This window comes from Pimephales promelas, chromosome 14 (genome assembly GCF_988280905.1).
Source record: "Pimephales promelas chromosome 14, fPimPro1.hap1.1, whole genome shotgun sequence".
NCBI classification, from domain to species: domain Eukaryota; kingdom Metazoa; phylum Chordata; class Actinopteri; order Cypriniformes; family Leuciscidae; genus Pimephales; species Pimephales promelas.
Window position 1 is genome coordinate 133,811 of NC_142782.1, and position 22,983 is coordinate 156,793.

Genomic DNA, 22,983 nt, shown 5'->3' on the forward strand with positions numbered 1-22,983 from the left:
AACTTATTTTAGGACAATTTAAATCCTAACGCTAATCCATGCTGTAAAACATATCTGTTGGGTATTTTGAGCTAAACTTCGCATACACACTCTGGGGACATAAGAGACTTATTTTACATCTTGTGAAAAGAGTGCCCTTTTAAAACTGCAGTGAAAAAAAGGCTCTCAAAAACACAGTTCGAATTTGCTGGTGTTTCTGACGTCACAAAACTAATCAGGTCAACGTGCCCGCGGGCTTACGCATATCATTAACAGCGAACTAGCAGGGAAGGTTATTCGATTGACATTGGTTGAAATATCTGTATGACGTATATTACGATGTTATGAGGTACAACTATGGTTTTCTTCAAAAGCATTCTTGAGGATGCTGATGTTTAGAAGGCAGCTATCTGACTCTGAGATGGAGGACCGGAGCATGGCGTAACATTAGCAACACCTGATTAGCTGTTTGATAACGTAGTCAAGCTAAAGGTTGATTATATTAATTACCGTTGTGTGTCTGACGTTGTAGAGAGCGATACATAAAACACATTACCATTCTGATATATCGCCTGTATAATTCACTCTTCCACTACTCTTTCTGAATCAGTTTCTGGTTCTAACTTGAATGGCTGAATTAAACCAGTATTTCCAGTAAAGTCGAGTGAGTGGAGGTGGGGCTAATTTGCATCTTCATGAGGACTTTAAGATTGTGAAAAAAATCAGAGAGGATTATCTGAAACTAAAGGGATTTTAAAAAGTACAAAAGAAGTCATTTACACCCTACATCAGATAATATTTCAGAAAATATAATCACAATAAAATTAATCTGAAGCTTAATTAGAGGTTTTGTTTGTTTGTTGAAATAGATATTTAATTCACATACAAGACATGAACGGGGATTCACATGCAGTCACCATTGCTTTCTACACTCTATAATATGATACAAATTATGCATCTGAAGATACAAAATATAGAAATATTTAAGACAATATTTACAGAACTTTTACAATACTACATGATTTTTATATATTGTTTTTATCATTAAGAAAACATTTAATTTTAAGATATTATTTGTAAATGACTTTGAAAAAGACAGAATATTGCATTTAAAACCATAACCAACACTGCCCAACAAAATGATAAACATTTTATATAAAGTTCAATTTTAGAATGAAATTAATCAAACAAGTTGAAAACCATGAAGAGCGCGTATTAGGAAACTACTGTATTTAGAACAATTAACAGTAAGCAGCGAGGGGATTATTGAAAACCGTATTGCCACTAAATTATACAAAAAATGAAGGGGAAAAAAAGGGGGAGAGTGTAGACTTGAATAGAATTATACTTACAACCAAGAAAATCTAAAAACAGAGAAGAAAATGGTTGTAACTAGAGTTTAGAAGCACTGAGTTTATGGAATGTGCCGAGCAGTAATCCCAAATCTTTTCAACAGTAACGCAAATAAATTTAAGAGTAAGTTAAAAATCCACATTATAATTCTAAAGGTTAAGCGCACACTGAGTCGTCACTTCTTTGCTTCTCCTGAAATTAAGTTATATAGCAGATTGTTATTGCACAGGTTTCTACAAAACAAAATTCATGTTCTTAGCAATAGATCAAATTCAATGTACAATTCCAATAAATAGAAATTAATATATTTGATCATTGTGCAATCTCCAGTCACAGTCAACACATGATTTCAGATCAGAACACATTTCCTACTTATGCAATGACTGAAACATGCCTGAATTGGATTTCAACCCATAGTTGGATATTTAGGAAAAAATACAATACACAACAGAAGAGAGTACACCCTGTGAAACGTATCACTTAACTGTCAAATGAATAGAAATGTTATCACCTCTTGATATTATTTCTGCATTACTTTTCAATTTTGACTAAGAGTATTGATTACACACACACACACACACACACACACACACACACACACGTCATGTGTCATCATTGATATTTCTGAACTTGATATTTTGAAATAACCTTTATGTTATTAATAAAATAACGTTGTTTTAAAATGACCTCAAATCTTTCTAAATTTTGGACTTATCCTAAAACCGGATTGTCCAATTATGCTCCCAGAGGATCACCTTTCAGCAGAGTTTAGCTCCAGCCCAATCTAAACACACCTGAATCACCTAATCAACATCTTTATAGGATTACTACACACTTCCAGGCAGGAGAAACATTTGCATTATGTTGGCCCTCCAGAAGCAGAATTGGACACCCCTATCTTAAAATGATGTGTACAATAGTTCTAAAAAAAAAATTAAAAAAAGCAGAAGGGCAAGTGCTTTAGACATGGATATGTTGTTATAACTGGAAATCAGGGTTTCTGTGGCAGCTCAAGGACATTGTATGGCATCAACCTCTATGGACAAATCCTTGCATACCCTTCAGAACCAAAAAGCAAGATTGGAAGACGTTGGGCAAAAGAAGAATATTTCAGCAAGATAGCGATCCACAGCACACAGGCAAAAGCATGCAAGATTCTGACGTTGTAAAAAACGTTGACTTCCGATGGAACCCCTTTGGGTTATTTTAAAGAGAAACGTAGAGCAACTCAACCCTGTCCAGCAAAGAGCATCTGAATCTGCGTCGTTCATATTGATATTTTAAGTGCGTGTGCTTGCCCATAATGTAGCGGTGCACAACACACATACCCTTTGATTCTCTCATCAACACAGATGCAGCAGTTTTTATTTTTTCAAATCATACGTTGTAACAAGGCAAAATATTAACTCATGAGAGAAATAATTGTGGTGTCCATGAAGAACAAAAAACCCAATTACCCTTTTTTAAGGCTAATTGTAGTACTGAAGGATCAGACCTGTTTGCCCAATAGTGGCAAGAAACATACGTATATAATGTTTAACTGATGCTGATCTGCGAGGGTTTCTCCCATCCCCATACACTTCTCTGTCTTTCACTGCCCTGAAAAGGACATCGGTCTCATCGGCTGTGAACGCTCCTGGCGCGGGCCTGGTAAACTCGCCGTTAGAATAACAATCCATCATGCAACATGCGCACCTGCTCTTAAAGGGTATGTTGGATGACGCTCTGAATGGTTTATTTCACTTTACGCCCAAACCACACCAACGAATAATGAAGCTACTTCAGACCAACCCCTTTTAAACTTGTGTCAGCCGCAAGAGGCATTTATCCCGCCGGGAAAATAGCAACAGCGCCCAAGAACCGCCCAAAAAGTTACTTGCGCTTCACGCTTGATACTTACGTTTCAGATTGTTAAAATAGGGCCCTGAGATTTAAAACTCATCAAAAACAGAAAATAAAGGTGGACATCAAATTAAGGGGGAAAAAAAGATTCACTGTAATATACTTGGATCCTTCTGTGGAGCCTGTATGTTTAAAATAGTACATCTAAACGGTAAATATTACACAAGAGGGAATACCTGTATGTTCAACTGAACAAGTAACACAATTACTGGAAGGTGATAGAATTTTGAATTATTTGACAATTAAATGATGATGTACAGGTGTCTACTCACTTCACCCACTCTCACAAACACACACTCAAATACTCACATTACCATTTGCTTATGATATGATGCAGTTCTTGCTCTTTCGCCGTTTGCGTGTATGTAATTGGGTGTGACCACCCGTCAATGTAGGACTATAACGATGTCGCAATTCCTCATTGTCAAAGTATCGGAGCTGCACTGGCCGTGGAATGACTTCACCCATAAGGTAACCATCATCATCAGACACCTCTGAAGAAGAGGAACAGGTTGAGCAAAACTGATCTTCATCATCAGCTGTTTCTCCATACCTACCCATATACTGTCCAAATTGTGGACCTCCAGGATCCTGCAAGGTGAGGTCCGATGTGGTTCGAGGGCATGGCCTAAAGAACTGTTGTCGGTAGCCATAATTAGCTCCAAAGAGATTGTGTGACATTCTTGATGAGGATGGTCGCTCAAAGTCATTGTGAAACCTATGAATGGGGTCCCCAGGGACACTCTGATTTTCTGTAGCTAAATGCAGGGCATTGTCTGACCGAGAGCGGCGGGAGCGATAGTGATATTTATGACCTTTGTGACTCTTGTGATGGTGACGTTGTCGCTGACGCTGCTGTCTGGGAGAGTCTTGTGTTTGAGGACGTCTTGGCCGTGGTGTCATTGCTTGGGCATTGCCTTCTTGCATACAGGACATGCTTCCTGCAAGACCAATGCGCCCTTTGACTGGATCCTCGAAACTTATCCCTCTGTGCGAATCCCAGTATAGTGGAGGAGGGTACCTTACTCTGACAGGCATGCCAATATCAGCAAGAGGTCTTGGGACAGAGCTCAGGGATTCAGTGCTGCGGAACTGCATTGATGAGTTTAGAGTCCCCATGGTGCCTTTATCAGACACAATTACCCCAGAGTCTTTACTCAGGTCAGGCATTGAAAATCGAGAGAAGTGCTCCTGACGCCTGTTAGTCCCATCTAAGGAGTTTCCTGCTGAAGACAAACAATGGGCAGAGATTAGAAAAAGGTACAATGGGCAGAGATCAGATTTAGGTACAATGGGGAGAGATTGGATAAAGGTACAATGGTGAGAGATCAGATAAGAGGTACAATGGTGAGAGATCAGATAAGAGGTACAATGGTGAGAGATCAGATAAGAGGTACAATGGTCAGAGATCAGATTTTCCACCAAAGCATTTTGAGAGCCGCTTCAGAGCCGATGCCTGCGCGCGAACCAGTTCTTTGTGTTTCGACAGCCAAAAAACCGGTTCTTGGCCGGGAAAACTGGTTCCAAAGCGGCACCAACTCTTTGCTGGACTAGAACCGTTCTTTTACCACGTCATGCATACGTCGTGGGATGGGTGGGTTTAGATCTGTCCTGAACATCTTTTCTGACCATAATAAAGGATCGCAAAGCCAGGAGAAAGTCCGCCTTTGTAATTGTTATGCTTGAAGTTGGCGTGTTTTTTTTTTTTTTTTTTTGAAAATATTATAAGCAAAGAAGAAAGTGTCCCAATATAGGACAAATAAATGGAAAGAAAAAAAGACACAAGACAGAGATACATAACTTATCAGAAATGATTACATTTCAAACGAAAAGATTAAATGACTTACATATTTCAATTGTTTTTAAAGCCTTCTTGGTACACAAATTAGAGATAATCCCAAAGTAATGTTGTACTTGCAAGCATTTCTAGCTAAGATGTATGGCGACGTACACAGTGACGTAACAACGTCGTTCCCTGGGCGCTTTAGTCAGTGGAAATACAAACAGGTTCTAAACGGGTTCGCAAGTTGAACAAACTCTGAACCAACTTTGAACCAGCACCAGTTCCGAACCAGTTCTTTTTTGGTGGAAAAGGGGTAATATAGGTACAATGGGCAGAGATCAGATATAGGTACAATGGGCAGAGATCAGATCAGATGTAAGTACAATGGGCAGAAATTTGAAAAAGGTACAATGGGCAGAGATCCGAAAAAGGTACAATGGGGAGAGATCAGATTTTGGTAAAATGGGAAGAGATCAGATATAAGTACAATGGGCAAAGATCAAATATGGGTACAATGGGCAGAGATTGGATATAGGTACAATGGGCAGAGATCAGATATAGGTACAATGAGGAGAGATCAGATAAAGGTACAATGGTGAGAGATCAGATTTTGGTAAAATGGGAAGAGATCAGATATAAGTACAATGGGCAAAGATCAAATATGGGTACAATGGGCAGAGATTGGATATAGGTACAATGGGCAGAGATCAGATATAGGTAAAATGGGGAGAGATCAGATATAGGTACAATGGGCAGAGATAAGATAAAGGTACAATGGGCAGATTTTCAGATATAGGTACAATGGGGAGAGATCAGATATAGGTACAATGGGGAGAGATCAAATATAGGTACAATGGGGAGAGATCAGATATAGGTACAATGGGGAGAGATCAGACAAAAGTACAATGGTGAGAGATCAGATATAGGTACAATGGGCAGAGATCAGAAATAGGTACAATGGGCAGAGATCAGATATAGGTACAATGGGCAAATACCCGAAAAAGGTACAATGGGCAGAGATCAGATATAGGTACAATGGGCAGAGATAAGATATAGGTACAATGGGGAGACATCAGATATAGGTACAATGGGCAGAGATCAGATATAGGTACAATGGGCAGAGATCACATATAGGTACAATGGGGCGAGATCAGATATAGGTACAATGGGCAGAGATCAAATATAGGTACAATGGTGAGAGATCAGATATAGGTACAATGGGCAGATTTTCAGATATAGGTACAATAGGCAGAGATCAAATATAGGTAAAATGGTGAGAGATCAGATATAGGTACAAATGGGGAAAGATCAGATATAGCTACAATGGGGAGAGATCAGATATAGGTACAATGGGTAGAGATCAGATATACGTCCAATGGGCAGAGATCCGAAAAATGTACAATGGGGAGAGATCAGATATAGGTACAATGGGGAGAGATCAGATATAGGTACAATGGGCAGAGATCCGAAAAATGTACAATGGGGAGAGATCAGATATAGTTACAATGGGCAGAGATCCGAAAAATGTACAATGGGGAGAGATCAGATATAGGTACAATGGGCAGAGATCCGAAAAATGTACAATGGGGAAAGATCAGAAACAATTACAATGGGGAGAGAACAGATATAGGTACAATGGGGAGAGATCAGATATAGGTACAATGGGGAGAGATCAGATATAGGTACAATGGGGAGAGATCAGATATAGGTACAATGGGGAGAGAACAGATATAGGTACAATGGGGAGCGAACAGATATAGGTACAATGGGGAGAGAACAGATATAGGTACAATGGGGAGAGAACAGATATAGGTACAATGGGGAGAGATCAGATATAGGTACAATGGGCAGAGATCAGATACAATTACAATTGGGAGAGATCAGATATAGGTACACCGTGTGAATTGTGTGAACTTCGAAGGAACCAACTCATGTTTTATTTGAACATACCCCTGTCAGGCAGTGATATGGAGTATCATGGTATTTGTAAGATCAGAAATAGGGTACACCATGTGAAATGTGTGACAGTTGAATGCACCATTCATCTCTTGTTTTGATCATATCCCTGTCAATTAGTGATGTGAAGTATCATGGTATTAGTATTTGTATTTGAACTGAATTTAAGCTCACCTGTAGTATGTGAAAGGGCCAGTGAGTCAGCAGAACCTCTTGGTGTTTGTTCTAGTGGCGTAAGTTCACCAAAGCTTGGCCCAAATTGGTGCCTGCTCCTCAGCAATGGAGGACGCATCTCTCGGGGGAAACCTTGCACACTGACACTGCGTTTGTCCAAAAATCCAGAATTACGGCTTGATACCTCATTGAAGCTCATTTGTGTTTTGAGTTTAGGAGGATGAAATTCAGGTTCTTGGCCATGGTGCATCCAGTTTTCATTGAAAGAGTGCCCCCTCAGAGCAGAAATGACTGGAGGCTTTTTGGAATTACCCCCAGGTTGTTCTTTCGACCAAGACTCAGGACTGCTCACCATCTTGGGTGGCTGATTGGGAGAAGGAGGGTAAGCGGTACGAATGCTACATTGGCTTCGTAGCTGATGGGGATTTGGAGATGTGGAGGAATCTCTTTGTTGAGACTCATAGGAGTAAGGCTCATCCCGGTTTACCCAAACTGGCGGCTCACGGTTGAGACTTGGAGACCGACTTTGGGTTCTACTTGGGGTTCTGGTTGGTGTGCGATGGGGAGTGCGGCTTTGTGCTGGGCTTGAGATGCTCAGCAAATCCATATGAACAGCTAGAGGCTCCGCATCACCAGCTAATTGTGTAGGGCCAGATGATGTTTGTCGGACACCTTCACCCTTCCCTTTTGCCCCATCCTTGCCAATCTGACCACTGTGGTGTGACTGTCGGGAACGGGCACTCTGGAAAGCAGAGTCTGAGGAGTCCGACAGCTCGGGCTCATCCCCTTGGCTGCAGAGACGGGAACAGTAGATCAAACCTTGTTTCGGCAAGAAGGGACGACCCAGCAAAGACTGACTGCAGCGGGCACAGCTGAAACACTCTTCAGTGGCATGCCAGTGTTGACCTTCATATGCCATCTGACCTTGGTCTATACCTAAAACACATTACAGACAAAAGACAATATCCATTTTTATTTATTTATTTTTTTTTGCTAATTACGACTTCAAATGTAATGTGTGGAAAATCGGTGTTGGTATTTCAAAATTTACCACAAAAATTACACCCAAAGAAGAAATGAACTTTTGCATACAGAAAATTATGCCATCTGTGACCACTATGTTTTGCCACCAGAACCACCTGGGGTGCTCACTGACATTTTTAGGGTGTACTCAAAGAGCACTCAAGTTCAGAGGCCAAGAGGACCACATTTAACCCTCTGGGGTCAAAGGTGTTTTTAGGTGCACATGTGTGCTTTTTTCAGATGCTTATAAACATATTAATGGCACAGGGGAAATTATACTCTATTTAGCACAAACAGGGCTACCATAATATGTGGCACGCCAACTGATAGCTGACCCCAGAGGGTTAAACCAAAAAAACAACAAACAAAAAAACATGCAAAGAGCCACAACTTACTTTAAAACACCTTTTTATACTCCTGGTTACTTAACAAACTCATTATTATTTCTGTAAATACACCACAATTCAAAACTTTGGACATACTTTGAAATAAATTTTGAATGGTTTTCAATTATGTTTTTGCATTTCAGAATCAGAATAACAATACGTTTTACAAAGTGTGTTAGTGTGCCAAATTAGTCTCTGCCCTGTGAAGGCCTCCTTATTAATAATAATAACAATAATAATAATAAGTCAAATCAAGTCAAATATATTTATATAGCGCTTTTCACAATACAGATTGTATCAAAGCTGCTTCACAGTATCAATCAAGACAACATCACAGTGTTTGCTTATTCATGAAAAAAGAGCAATGGTATGATGGGTCATTTAATTTGAATATCCCCAACTGAGCAAGCCAAAGGCAACAGTGGCAAGGAACCAAAAAACTCCAAGTGACCCGATGGTGTCCTAAAACTCCGTCAGATGACCCAATGGAGAAAAAAAAAAACCTTGGGAGAACCCAGGCTCAGTCGGGGGCCAGTTTTCCTCTGGCGTTTATGAACTAGAGGTCAAATTTACAGTAACTGTAAGATAAAAAATGTATATGAATGCCAGGCTAAATAAATGGGTCTTTAGTCTAGTTTTAAACAATTCAAAAAAGTTTTAAACCAAAAAAATTACAATTCATTATATTTATATAACGCTTTTCTCGGCACTCAAAGCGCCTTACATAGAAAGCGCTTTACATCCTTCCGTTCCTTTTACCTCTCTACAGACAAAACGTCATCAAAATGATTCCATGAGTACGCCAGAAAAGTACTTTGGGGAGGTCAATTTGTAAAGAAAGACTACATGCCTGCGCACAAATGTATATATAATATATACAGTATACTGTATATATATATATATATATATATATTCAAACTCGCATACCTACAGACTAAACACATCATGTGCATGTGCACACCACCACCATTTCCCCAGATTCACATTTTTGAAATTCACATGGAGATCATTTTTATAAAAAAAATCAAAACTTGCATCTTGGAGCCTATTTCAGAGTTTGCGTTCTCGAGCCTTTGTCCTACAAATGAACGGCCAGAACAAATTAAGTGTTCTGTTTTCAGTTAAAACGGTGTCGTTTTAGCGGCCCCTTTGTTAATAACTAATGATCTTTACAACAGAAGTGAATCAATCAAAACTAGCTTTATCTGGACAATAACTTTATTCTAGAGCTGCTGTAAAGTCAAACAATCTCTGTTACTGTAATCTCCTGTAATTACTGTGTGGCGAGCAGGACGAGGCAGAGGGTGGTGAGAGAAAGGCGCTCATCAGCAATCACACCTCAGGCCTCGCACCATTCTCCCACGGCCCTCGGCCTCGTCCTGCTCACCACACACTGCAAAGCTGCTTTGAAACAATCGATATTGTTAAGAGCTCTATATAAATGTTGTCAAAATGTTACAATTTCAGTTTTGACCTGGTCCCCTACTTGGGTCCCCTACTCGATACTGAAACTGTAAAAATGTTAGGCTACCAAATACTGACTTTCTAACAATCCCATCTGTATCTGTTTGCGTTTTTGGGAACGTCAAAGTATTCCATTTACAACATGTTTTGCAGTGTTTTCGCAGAGATGTCTATTGAGCTCATTAAAGTAACACATAAAGCAAAAACTTTAGAAACTCTAAATTTAACAGGGGGGCAATGACTTATGCACCCTGTATTTTAAGGTAATCTCCTGTAATTACTGTGTGGCAAGCAGGACGAGGCAGAGGGTGGTGAGAGCAGCACTGGATGCAACGGTGATGCTGACCTGCGATCTTGTTGATGGACTAGTAAGTCAATCTTTCTATGTTTGTGTGCATTTTATTTTGTGATTCACTGGAATGAATAGATGTCGCAACAGCAATAGATTGTACCGCGCGTCCGAGTCGTGCCGCGGGGCGGGATCGGGCAGATAATTCATGTTGTTGTGTCGGGTTACATCGGGTCTAGGCTTTAAAAGCCAATAGTGATTGTCTGATAAAATATTAAAAACTGTCCGTGGAGGTGGAGTCGACCTTTAGATAAACATTGATAAGGACATTTTCATTCATTCGTTTCGTTGACATGGCTTGTGTACCAAAACCACAACATGCCGTTTTTTAGCAGCAGTCAAGTGTAATAATATTGTAAACCACAACATGCCGTTATAATATATAAACCACAACTCGCCGTTTTTTAGAAGCAGTTTAGTTTAATATAAGTGCCTTGTGAACCTCGCTTGAGAAGTGACAGTCCGAGTGCTTTCGCATCACTTCAGAACTCACTGACGGATTTTATAATTCTCTCATTAACCTGCACATGACAGCTGCCGGAAGCAAAGGTTTTACTGTTTCAAACACATACCTCATGTTCGCTTTGTGTGGTTTTTGAAGCACCAACTTTGGGAGACCTACACACTCTTGGAAGAAAAGGTTCTACATAGAACCTTAAAAGGTTCTATCAGCACTACGTATTTGGAACCCCTAAACGGTTCTATACAGAACAATTTTTCAGGGTTCAATAATAAGAACCCTTTAGGGTTCTCTGTAACCAGGAAAAAGGTTCTATATGGAACCTTTTGGGTTCATTCATTTTCATTTGTTTTGTCCTTTCCAGATTAAATATTTCATACTGTATTGACAAACATCAAGACCCTAAAATGTATTTATGAATGCATGTGAATGATCACAAAATTTAAGATATTGGGGTTAGAAAATGTATACATTTATATAATTTTATGTAGTTAATCAATATCACACGAAGAGTGCCATTTCAGTAGCCTGGCATGTCAGACCTACATCAAGATGTTAGGTCTGGAAACTCATCATTGACAGGGCTCAATCCGAGGGGCGGGATAAACGGTTGTCTTTCAAATTCTCTCTGCACGCAATTGGATAGTCCTACAGCCAATCAGAGCAACGAAGAAGGTGACGTACTCAGCGGAGCAAGTTGATATATTAAACTTTTACCGTATCCAGTCCAGCTGTCAACATTGTACATTGAAAATAAGGGAGATTTCCCAGAATCCATCCCCAAAATAAGGAATTTGTTTTTTTTTACACAACCCACAAACTTTAAGAATAAAACACTAATCATTAAAAGTCTAAAGAGTTTATAACTAGCCAACATATGTGTGGGAGAGAAAGAGACAGTATGGGCCCTATTTTAACGATCTGAAACGCAAGTGTCAAAGCACAAAGCGCAAGTAACTTTGTGGGCGGATCCCGGCGCTGTTGCTATAAATGCCTCTTGACCTGACGCAAATCTATAAGGGGTTGGTCTGAAGTAGCTTCATTATTCATAGGTGTGGTTTGGGCGTAACGGAAATAAACCAATAAGAGCGTCATATCACATTCCCTTTAAGAGCGTGATGAATTGAACGAGGTGCGCTTGTTCCACGGCGCAACACTATTTTAACGACGCATTTACCGGCGCGCTTCAGCATCGGTTCACAGCCGAGGAGATCGATGTTCTCATCAGGGCCGTAAAAGAAAGAGAAGGGACATTGGGGACGGGACAAACACACCCAAATTAGCTTCGGTTAAACATGCATATAATAATTTGGGTAAATGTGTAAGCTTTATGCCTATTTTTCCCATCGTCATGGACACAACAATGATTTCCTTCGTGTTTATATATTTTTCCTTATAATAATGTATACACGCAACGCGCCACTGACTTTAGACCAGGTGTTTTCTGGTCATTGGCGCAATTGTTCTCTGGAAGTGTAAAATAGCACCAGGGGTTGTTTGCGCCGACACACGCCTCCTTTTTGCGCCAACCCGCCCAGGGAGCGCAAGTTCATTTCCTAGTTTACCGACGTACGTCTGTGGAGGAAAAAAGCCCGCTTTGCGCGAGTGCAAAATAGGAATGAGACATGCGTCAGTGTATAAAATCATTTACGCCGGGTGCAAGATAGAGCCCCATGTGTGTGTGTGTGTGTGTGTGTGTGTATGAGAGAGAAAGAGACAGTGTGTCATTAAAAAATTAATATCATAGACAATGTTTAAATACTGATATCAGCTTACGAGGGAAACGGAGGCAGAGTAGTGGTGCTTGCTGGAGATGATTCGGGAGAGGTCTGTGCGCCTACCGATCAGAGCGCGCTGACACGCAGTAAAGCATTTATCCTCGACGCCACAGCATGAGCACGGCTAAAATGACAAGTTGATCGTTTCGGACACAGCTTTTTTGTAACAATGCGCGCGGCGCCGGCCGCATCCGAGAATGAACGACTTAAAACCGAATATGTCCGAGCTTGCTCTGACCGTCTCAACTCTGTGGTCATTATGTTAAGCCCGCCCGGCCGCCGACTCTATTGGCCTGATTGGCCCTGCCAGAGTTGGGGTTTTCCAGCTAAAACGTCTATAGAGAGTTGCTAGACCACACTTTGCTGCAAAATAATTTTTAAAGCCGCTAGGGTGCGTCTAGATTTCTTGGCTACACTCTCAGAAAAAAAAGGTACGAAAGCTGTCACTGGGGCGGTACCTTTTCAAAAGGTACACTTTTGTACCTAAAGGGTGCATATTGGTACCTTCATGGTACATATTTGTACAATTATGGTATGCACCCTTTAGGTACAAAAGTGTACCTTTTTGAAAAGGTACCGCCCCAGTGACAGCTTTCGTACCTTTTTTTCTGACAGTGTACCATTTCAGTTTTTCTCCTCCAAAAATCAGCATGATTAAAATGTGATATTGTTACTACAACAGTTATTATAAAAACAATAATTTAATTTTAACTACAAAATGTTGCAGAATAATGTAATGTATGAAGTGATAATAGCCTATAAAGAACCTTTGTGCCAAAAGGGTTCTTTCTTGTCATTATAGAACCTTTTTAGCATGAAAGGTTCTTTGGAGTTGAGTAAAGAACCCTACGCTTCATATATAGAACCCCAATGAACCTTTTTTCTAAGAGTGCAGTATACTTACATTACATGGACTCACAGAGATGGATATTTCTTTTTAATCTTTAGGGAAAAAAACATAAATCAGGGACAGCATGATGGTGGAGTACTCCTTTAAGTACTGAAAAATTAAAATCACATCCTAATATAAACACTATTTTTTTGGCACAAATTATAATATATAATTTTTCATAGATTTTTGGCATTACGAGGGCTGCTGTATGACTGCTGATGGACCACCTGTTACGTGTAGTAAATTACCAGTGGACCAAGAAGAACTACATAATGAACTTCCCCTTTCTCTACTCCAATCACACAATTGAATGCTTGGGTACTTTCCATTTTTTATACAATATTGGAAGATATTGTGCAAAAATTTTAAACCAACGTTCGGTGTAAATTATGTGATACCTAGTTGTATTACCTAGAACAAATTGCCTAGATAAACAAAGCAAAAGTGCTTTTACCAAAATGTTTGCCTCCTGAATAATATTTGTGGTACCTTGACCATAGTCTACTTCAGACATTTTGAAAACTTGAGAACATGCGGGATATATTACATTACCCCACAGGGCGTGACGCTCACACTTATTCCAGGGAGCATTCCAGCTCCTAGTTTGGAAAATGTTGGGGAGCTTAGAGAACTTTAAGGGTGCAATAAAAAATGTATAAAATAATTAGTTTTCCGTTTTTTTATTAGACAATATTGAAACAGAAAGTTTGTACAAAGGGGATCATACATCATTTCAAAAAAACTGTCAAGCCAAAGGCTTATTTCCATTGTGATCCTCTGGAGAAAGGGTTTATGTAACAGCTAAGGCTGACTACCCTTCAGCTGGCCACCAGAGGGAGTGTTGATCTGCACTCGTAAGTTCCTGTTTGCCACATGCATTGATAGTCGGCAAAATACCTGAAAGATAAGTTTATCTATAGATCCACTAGTTGAGCCACTCGTGATCGACTAGTTTACACACATTCCTCTCTGCACTCTAAGCGTTCTGTCATCCCTCCGATTTCGCCCACTACGGGTTTTCCGGCTCCGTGTTCAATCAATTTGAAAAGATAATCTTTTGTTTTACTGACTTTTACTGACTGCTCCCCCGCAAGAATTTTTTTTACATTTTAAGGTTAAATGCATCAGTCTCGTGCTCTTTGCGAGATCAAAATTAAGAGCTTCAACCCATGAACTGCACCTTAAACAAAGATAAAGCATTGATTTGTACCATGACAATAAAGAGGGCTCAAACATCTTTTAAATTAAGAGTCTCAGTCTGCATTACATTATCAATGGTGTTTTAGGATGCCAAACAATTATTATAATAATGTAATGATTTATATAATTATTCGTAAAATCCATATAGCCTATTTAGGCTACTATATGAAAATGTATATTTTAAAAGTATATTTTAGTGTGCATTAGACTATAATATAGGAAAATTAAAATACTTTTGTCCTTATTTCTACACTTAACCCTTGAGAAATAAACCCTTGAGCTTGTATTTAAGAGGAAAAAAACACCAGAGCTGATCGCGTGAGCAAAGTGCCAACACTATCTCACGACCAATTCATACGAATTCGACGAATGATTAAAAAGTGTCTAATTCGTACTACTTCGTACGACCTCACTTGTACGAATTTGTACCATTTGTCTAAACCCACGTGATGGTTAGGTTTAGGGCCGGGGTAAGGGGTTGGCCAATTCGTAAAATATGTACAATTTAGCAAAATCGTACTAATTCGTATGAGTGAGGTCGTATGAATTGTTACGATTTAGCCACTTTTTAATCATTCGTCGAATTCGTATGACTTGGTGGTGAGATCGGGTTGAAAGTGCCCACGTTTCTCTAAATACCCAGCACAAACAGAATGCCTATTCTTAAAGTCTTGTGCTGTTTTATGAAGACAAAAAGCCATATCATGGTTTCGATTTTAGTTCATTGGCAAAATATAACGCTAGAGACCTTCATGTTAGTTTATACATTTTACGTCTCATATGTTCGGCAAAAGGCGGATTCGAACTCGGGTCCGAGGGCAAAAGCGCATTGACGAACTACTCGCTCTACCATCTACGCCACTGTAGCTCTTCCGTTGACGGGCGTGTTTTGCTAAAAAGAAGGATCGCTACCGGCCTTTGCGAGATTGCGACCAGTAGCTACTTTGAATGAGGGATAGAGAGCAGAGAGCGCTCACGCTGACCATTTTTCTTGAAATATTTTTTAAATTTCGGATCTTTGCATGCCATCACGTTTGGGGGGGCAGTCACGGCATTTGGGGACTCCTTGCCCATGCCCATATCCGGCCCCGAGCGAACTCACACTGTGGCAAAAGTGGTGAATTGAGTCTAAATGAAAATGAAGATCTTGACAAAAACACTGGAATGGCTATTGTTAACAAGCTAAAACCAGAGATCTCAATAGCCCTTAAAATCAAATATTGCAACTGGGACAGTATTGGAACAGCATTCATCCAGATTGTTAAATGGTCAGCAAAGATTGAAGAATGCAGGAAGTCAGTCAGAGCATTGCAACCCTAAACTTACCTAAACAACATGACAATGAACAATGAGCATAAAGAAAGTGAATATCTGAGACATCTCAAAAGCAAAAACCCAGAGAAGATGCCGGTGTTGCAAGGAGGAAGAGCCCTGGTTTCGTGACTCTATGCTGAGTTTAAGACATCGAAGCGATAGTGAGGACGGCCTGTTGAAGAGGTTTCAGGACAGCCGAACAAAAACAGACTGTGCTAAAAGCTGTTGAGCCGCAGGGAAACGCTTGAGCCTCTCTCATCCAACAACGGATGGACTTCATGTGTATGCAAAAAAAAAGACAAATGAAGACATCACCCCAGGATTAAGAGCATATACAGAAGTCTCAACAACCGAAGCCAAAGATGATGTCCTAGTAGACGATGCTGCTAAACAAGCCGTAAAGGAGAGAGGTGCACGTACAGTGGGATTGCCATCTAAACTGATTAAAGATGAAGCATCCAGAAAATAAATGTCATCGTTGATGGAAGCTAAAACAGTGCAGAATGCTCTTTCGAACATGCCACAGGCCGGCCCATGTCCAGTCTCTAACATCTGACAGCCTTGTTCAAACTCATGAAAGACATGTGATATCAAGAATACATTTTTGGTGTGCTGCCCAGTAAATGGTTCAAGATTCAAAGGTCATCAGCAGAATCCAGGATCACTTCAGGATCTCAGTTCAGGAGCAGAGACAACATGAGTGGACTGACACCCGCCAGTGGAATTAGACACATTTACCTAGAGATGAAAGCTAGATGGCGCTAGTGTTTCTCAGAGTTCAGATATGCCGGCACTCGCCTGAGGACAAAGATGTAAACACACAACCGCTGATGAACAGTGTCCTGTCAGTATTAAAGAGGGTCGGTTTTAATGGCAGCTGGAAACAATTGGTTTGAAATATTTTCCTTTAGTGTGATTGCAGAAGTTCTGGTGTTCCGGATGAGTATAGATACTCAATGCCTAGATCACACTATACTGGACACATAAACATCCAGAGAACACAACACTAAAGATCACAATTTCAAAATAAAGGTTTACAGAGGATTTTAGTATTCAAGAGAACCATTCAAAACGAAAGAAAACAGACTGCTTTTTGCTTGTAGGCTAATCCGTATGAAAAGTGAATTTCTCTTTGGCACCACTGTTCAATCTTTCTGATTTTAGAGCATTTTTGTAAAAGTGCATTTTAATTATTTATTGAAAAGAAATTAAAATAATTTGAGCTTCAGCCTGATTAAATCACACACACATACATATATATACTTATATATGTGTGATTTACCAAATAGATAAAATAAATTATTTATAAAATAAATAGTTCAACCATTAAAATGCAATGGATTTTGAAAGATATCAAAAAAAAAAAAAAAAACTTTAAAAGCAATTTTTTTAGGTTTTCAATTGGGAAAAAAAGGGCAGACGACCACAAATCAAATGTGTATATATTTTCAACCATTCAATGTATGACTTTGACTAGGATATCATTTGAAATCTTATGGTGTCTTCAAAATCTCTTTTTTTTTTTTTAATTTGGGTCACTGTGACTCATTTTGCTGGATCAGGTCACATATTGTCTCAAAAAATACAAACATGTTGCTCATATATTATGGTAGGCCTGAATAGAGTGTAATTTCACCTGTGCCATTAATATGTTTATAAGCAACTGAAAAAAGCACAGCATGTCCAAACATCTCAAGGACCCAAAAAACACATTAGACCCCAGAGGGTTAACTGCCATTTAGGAGAACTCTTAGTGGTAAGATGTTTTGTGAATACGGCCCCAGATCCATGCATTAAGACTTGCAGTGTAAAAGCAGGCCTATAGTTGTGGATTGAAGCATGTGGAAAAGCTGTAGATTGAAGGAGGCCCTTACCTATGTGCTCTCCACAAGAGTCGCAGTATTCTGCATAAAGTGACTCAAAGCAGTTGCAGCAGTGAGGATGACCCTCACGCATGATGTACCGCTGACCACCTAGAGGAGCCTCACACTCATAACAGCAGAAATGCCTCATGTGCCAGTGCTGCCCCTCTGCTTCTGTGCACTCATCTGCAAAGATAAGCTACAAAAAGAGAGAGATTTATTAACATCATGCGTGCGAGGGATTTTATATTCTGAAGCAGGGCTTCTGGGTACTGACATGTCACAGGTCACCCACTGGAATGTTTAAGAATATTGCTTAAGAACAGAATAAAGGTTGATTTCAGCCATTGGACAAATGCTTGGGTTCTACATGGTCAGCTTACCTCATCACATGCTGAGCAACGTGGCTTAATTCGTTCAGCATGATGGCGGCCGCAGTACATCTTGCCATCCAGGTGGAAGTAGATGAGATCTACCAATAGCTCGCAACAAACGCTGCACACAAAACAGTGGGGATGCCAACACAGGCCATGGCCGACCCGTGAGGCGAACACTGCAATATCGCCACCATTGATCTGGTCTCTGCACTGTGTGAGAGGGACATTTTGTCATTTGCTGCTTGTTGCACCGTAAGACAGGGACACACCTTTTCCATTGCTGAGCGCCGACCGACAGATTTTTTTGGGCCAATTCGACATATAGAATCGTTGGTGAGACAGAGAACTCTGATTGGCTGTTCCATTTAACAAGAAAAAGAGCAAAAGTGATGAAAGCGAGCAAGTCATGACGGCACAGACAGAAGGCTGTTCTGATTTTACATCATCTTGCGCGAGCATTCCACCGCGCGAATATTTTCATAACAACATGAGCGAAGTGGAATAAAGAACGTGAGGGCTGAGTTTCCCGATAACGTTGTCGCTTAGCACGCTACGAAGACTCTTAAGGTATAACTTAACTGAAGGTGTACCATTTCTAGTTGTGTTCCTCGAACTATGCCTTAGGAAGCCGCTTCAGATATACCTTCTTACGTGCGACGTTACCCGGTGCTGTCCGTGGCGATGTTGCTGAATTTGTTGATATCGATGGCTCGAGAATCAATTATTCTCTCGTGCAGGGGCTGCTTCACTGCGTTACTGTTCTTTTTAAAAGAAGCAATTCAGAAATAGTGGAAATTGCATTTATTTAGACTCATGGGATATTGTAAAAAATTAAAAAATACAAATTGCAAACTAAATTAAACCCTGGATATTTTATATAATTTCGTGCTCAAACGTGTCATGCATCTAACCCACTATACAGTAACTGTTCGGATGCTTTCATCGCATTAGAAAGGGCCACTTATATTATCATAATGTATTTGCTATAAATGCTTTATTTACTCCACAATCAGGGTAGATTGCCCAGCAGCTGCATAAACATTATTGGTGTAAATAAAAATTTTCTGTGATTGGATGACCTACTCAACAAAAGCGCAGCACGCGAAACATTCAATCAATAGCTATGGCGAAGAAAAAAGAATTACAATAATAATCTTTGTAATAAAAAGAAATAAAAATAATTGGTCACATTCCCAACCACCTCCAGAAAACTCCCCACTGCATAAAAACGGAGAGCCGCAAGCAGCTGGATTTCGGGGCTGAGGGGGTGGTTCGTCGAGTTTGTCTCGACACATCTAGACTAATAAGATCTAAAAGCTGCTGAATTTGCAGTCGTGGCAGGCGAAATTTCTTTTGAATTGTATCTTCTGACACGGTAGCCAGGGGACTAAAGGTTTCGCGAATATAATAGTGCACATAATGGCTTTGCGGACGGCGCCGTCTTTGAATTAGCACAACTATTCACTGTATCGCTGCCATAGTCATTCTCTTTCAATAGACGAATAAGCCTTTCCTTTCGAATGGCTTGCCAGCTGATGTACCTTTGGATAATACAATTAAAAAGCTAACAACTATCAGTGTGATGACAATTTTATTATTTTCATGAAAACGCTTGAATTAGCCTAATTGAACACTGGGTGTATTCAATTTAAAACAATATTCGTTAGCGTTAGGAGTGAACTGCCAACAGTGATAAGGTATAGCTAAGAGTGCTCCAGACCAACCTTCCGAACTGATGACTTACAGAAGGTATACTTAACCAAGAACATTTCAGCAAACACGTATTAACGATAAGGTACAGCGTAACTTAAGAATGATGTAGCGTTGAGAAGGTTTCGGGAAACTCAGCCCAGAACGGTAAGCAAGCACAGCTTTGTTTATGGTTTGTACACATGCAGTCTTAGTTCGCTTTCACTGTTAGAATGATGAATATAGACTAATATATCTGCTAAAATAGACAGTTATCTCCTTTACACGCAGGCACGGAACACACATGCTAGTTGACAGTCGCCTGTAGTCGTTCCGGTGTGTTCAAGCACAGACTTTTTAAGGCGACAACACTAACACAGACAACACACTCGGCATTCATCAGCGCTAGTTCTTTGCCGCTTGGTTTGGTGTGTCCCTACCTTTATTGTGCAGCCTATAATACGCAGTGTAATATGCAATCATTACTGAAATATATACTGAAATATTTTTACTACATCTGCATGGCTACTCATTTTTGTTAATCCAGGTCACTATTCAAGAAAAGATGTTGATTGGTCGATGTATTAATGTTTAATTTATGCAAATGACTGCCGGTCTGGCTGCTATGGAAAGATTACGTGCACATCTCTTAGATAATGAGGGTGAGAAACAAAAGATTGCATATCTCCACTAAAAGACTATTACTGCCTGCATTGTTATGAATGGTTCAAAAAGCTTATATTTTGTACCAGTCTCTGGCTTGCTGTTATTTAGTGCTCACATGTACCTGTTCACATATAGCTCCAGTTATAGTGAGGGGTAGAGGTCGGACAGTGCCTCTGCCTAGATTGTCTCTCTTTCGCTGGTTACTGAAGATCTTCAATTCCCGTTTTTCTTCTTCATCCAGTGAGGTACAGTACCGAACCTGACATTAGAAAGTATCATCAGTAAGCAAGCATCATTATAGATCATCTTAATTCTTATTGGATGAGCCTAATGCAATGGCGTTATAAAATGGAGATGAACCTCTGACTGCATATTCAATTCTAATGAGCCAAGTAGCAACCTTCCTTTTCAGTCATAAACAGCTGTGATTAAGTTACACTAACAAAATTACAAACGCAAAGGTGGGGGGGTTATTGATTGAAAAAAAAGGTTGTTGATTGTAGCCTGTGGAATGTTGGTGCACTCCTTTTCAATGGCAGTGCGAAGTTGCTGGGTGTATGCCGATCCAGAGCATCCCAAACACATTTATTAATGTTGGCACCAGGATTGTCCACCAGTGCTGTTGCTCATGAATTGAATGTTCATTTCTCTACCATAAGCCATCTCCAAAAGGGTTTCAGAGAATTTGGCAGTACATCCAACCGGACTCATGACCGCAGACCACGTGTAACCACACCAGCCCAGGACCTCCACATCCAGTATCTTCACCCACAAGATCGTCTGAGACCAGTCACCCGGACACAAGATCGTCTGATCATCTTTACACTCTATATAAATAAATGTGACTTGACTCTAGTATTGTAAATGTTGCATTCAGCACCAGTGGAGATAATTGATTTCTGACAAGCACATTTATCTAGCAAACGTCTAGGTCTGAATGTCTTCCCTAAACGAGGGAATGGAGACGTCAGCATCGCTGTATGCCAGTGTGCATCGGCTCATTTAGTTCCACTCAAAGGTGATTGGGCTCTCATACAAGATCCCAAAGGGTCAGTCGTTCTGACGTAATGTTGAACGGGACTGACTGAAAGGGAACAGACATTTATTTAACTGAGGAGCTAAGCATCAGTAATTGACCTCTGACTTGTAACAAGCCCTATTCCCACGGGATTAGTAATACATGGTGACCTCTAGTCATTTGTAATAATTGTGGAGGGTGTCTGTGTCTTAATCCTGTGCGAATCGACCTTGTAAAGTAAAAATTCCCCCGCATATGACCTACCATATTTCGTCGAACACAGAGGTCCCGTGACAATATCAGTCCCGTGCAAATTGGCATCTCTGTGATTTGGTGGGTCGTATATAATTTTTTCAAGGTTTTTGTTTCCTGTGTGCCTTTTCATTGGTCTTTCACAAAGAATGGACACTGTGTTGTAGTGTTTTGGGTGCTAGGTCATTACCTACACTATTCAACTATACAATTTGCAGAAAGAGAAAGCTGAAATCATGAGAAGAGCAAAAAAAAAGAAAAGAATGATTAGATGGAGATGGATGACATGCGGTAAGGATGCGGTAAAATCCTAATCCAGTGCGAATATTGCTAAAGAATGTAATCTTCTTTAAATAATTATATTTCAATTTTTATTTCTCAAAAAAAAAAAAATCTAATGATCTTAATCTAAAACTCTTTACGACTTGAAGTCTCATGTTAAGATGAGTACAGACAAGCTGACCTCAAGATTAAATTAAAGAATAAAAGTATGTGCGATTAGTATATGCTATTGTTGTGCATTTTTGTATTCAACTTTTTTGAGTTATGATTGTACTAACAAACCTCATTGTCATGCGGGGGCAGCTGCTGAAGGAGTTGTTTGATTCGATGCTTTTCACCAATACTGTTCACATAAGGGACCTTATCTTCTGGGAAAAAGCTGTAGTATTGATGAACCTGTTCGCGCAAACAGAAACAGACAGAGGCAAATGGTTATAATTCATATAAACAATTAGGAACATGTTTTGTCACAGTACAGACTACACTCATATTGTGCATATACTGTAATTGTTCTATTGACTATTGCATAAACCACTTGAAAGCTTTGTGTAATAAAAGGGGACTTGATTAATGTGTAGGTCTTCATTTTGGCCATTAAACACCTTGACAATACAGTTTTGGAAAAGATGCCTCTGGTGATCAAGGGTTCATATTCGTTTTGTAGAAATGCTAAACATGCGATGAAAATGTATAGATGGAAAATGTATATATTCTCTTGTCTATACTGTGGGGGTGATTGGATAAATTAAAAACATGTAGATTAAAAAAAAAACATTTCCAAAAATTATTATAATGATTTGCTTAATTAAACTATTATTTTAGGT

The 22,983-nt window shown here is 39.8% G+C and overlaps 1 protein-coding gene across 6 annotated transcripts in view; it reads right to left on the reverse strand.

Annotated features, from left to right (window-relative positions):
- Nucleotides 1–819: 819 nt before the first annotated feature.
- Nucleotides 820–22,983, reverse strand: part of prickle2a (prickle homolog 2a) — a 40,000-nt gene continuing 17,836 nt past the window's right edge. For 4 of the 6 annotated variants that reach the window (XM_039675050.2, XM_039675052.2, XM_039675051.2 and 1 more), the window contains 6 exons: nt 22,442–22,555; nt 20,729–20,866; nt 18,259–18,462; nt 17,888–18,074; nt 7,148–8,083; nt 820–4,460 (listed from right to left, as the gene is read on the reverse strand). In XM_039675050.2, the coding sequence (XP_039530984.1) occupies nt 3,556–4,460; nt 7,148–8,083; nt 17,888–18,074; nt 18,259–18,462; nt 20,729–20,866; nt 22,442–22,555 (2,484 nt within the window). In that variant the 3' untranslated portion in view covers nt 820–3,555. The remainder of the gene's footprint in view (nt 4,461–7,147; nt 8,084–17,887; nt 18,075–18,258; nt 18,463–20,728; nt 20,867–22,441; nt 22,556–22,983) is intronic. The other 2 variants (XM_089119208.1, XM_039675054.2) reach the window with 1 other exon arrangement.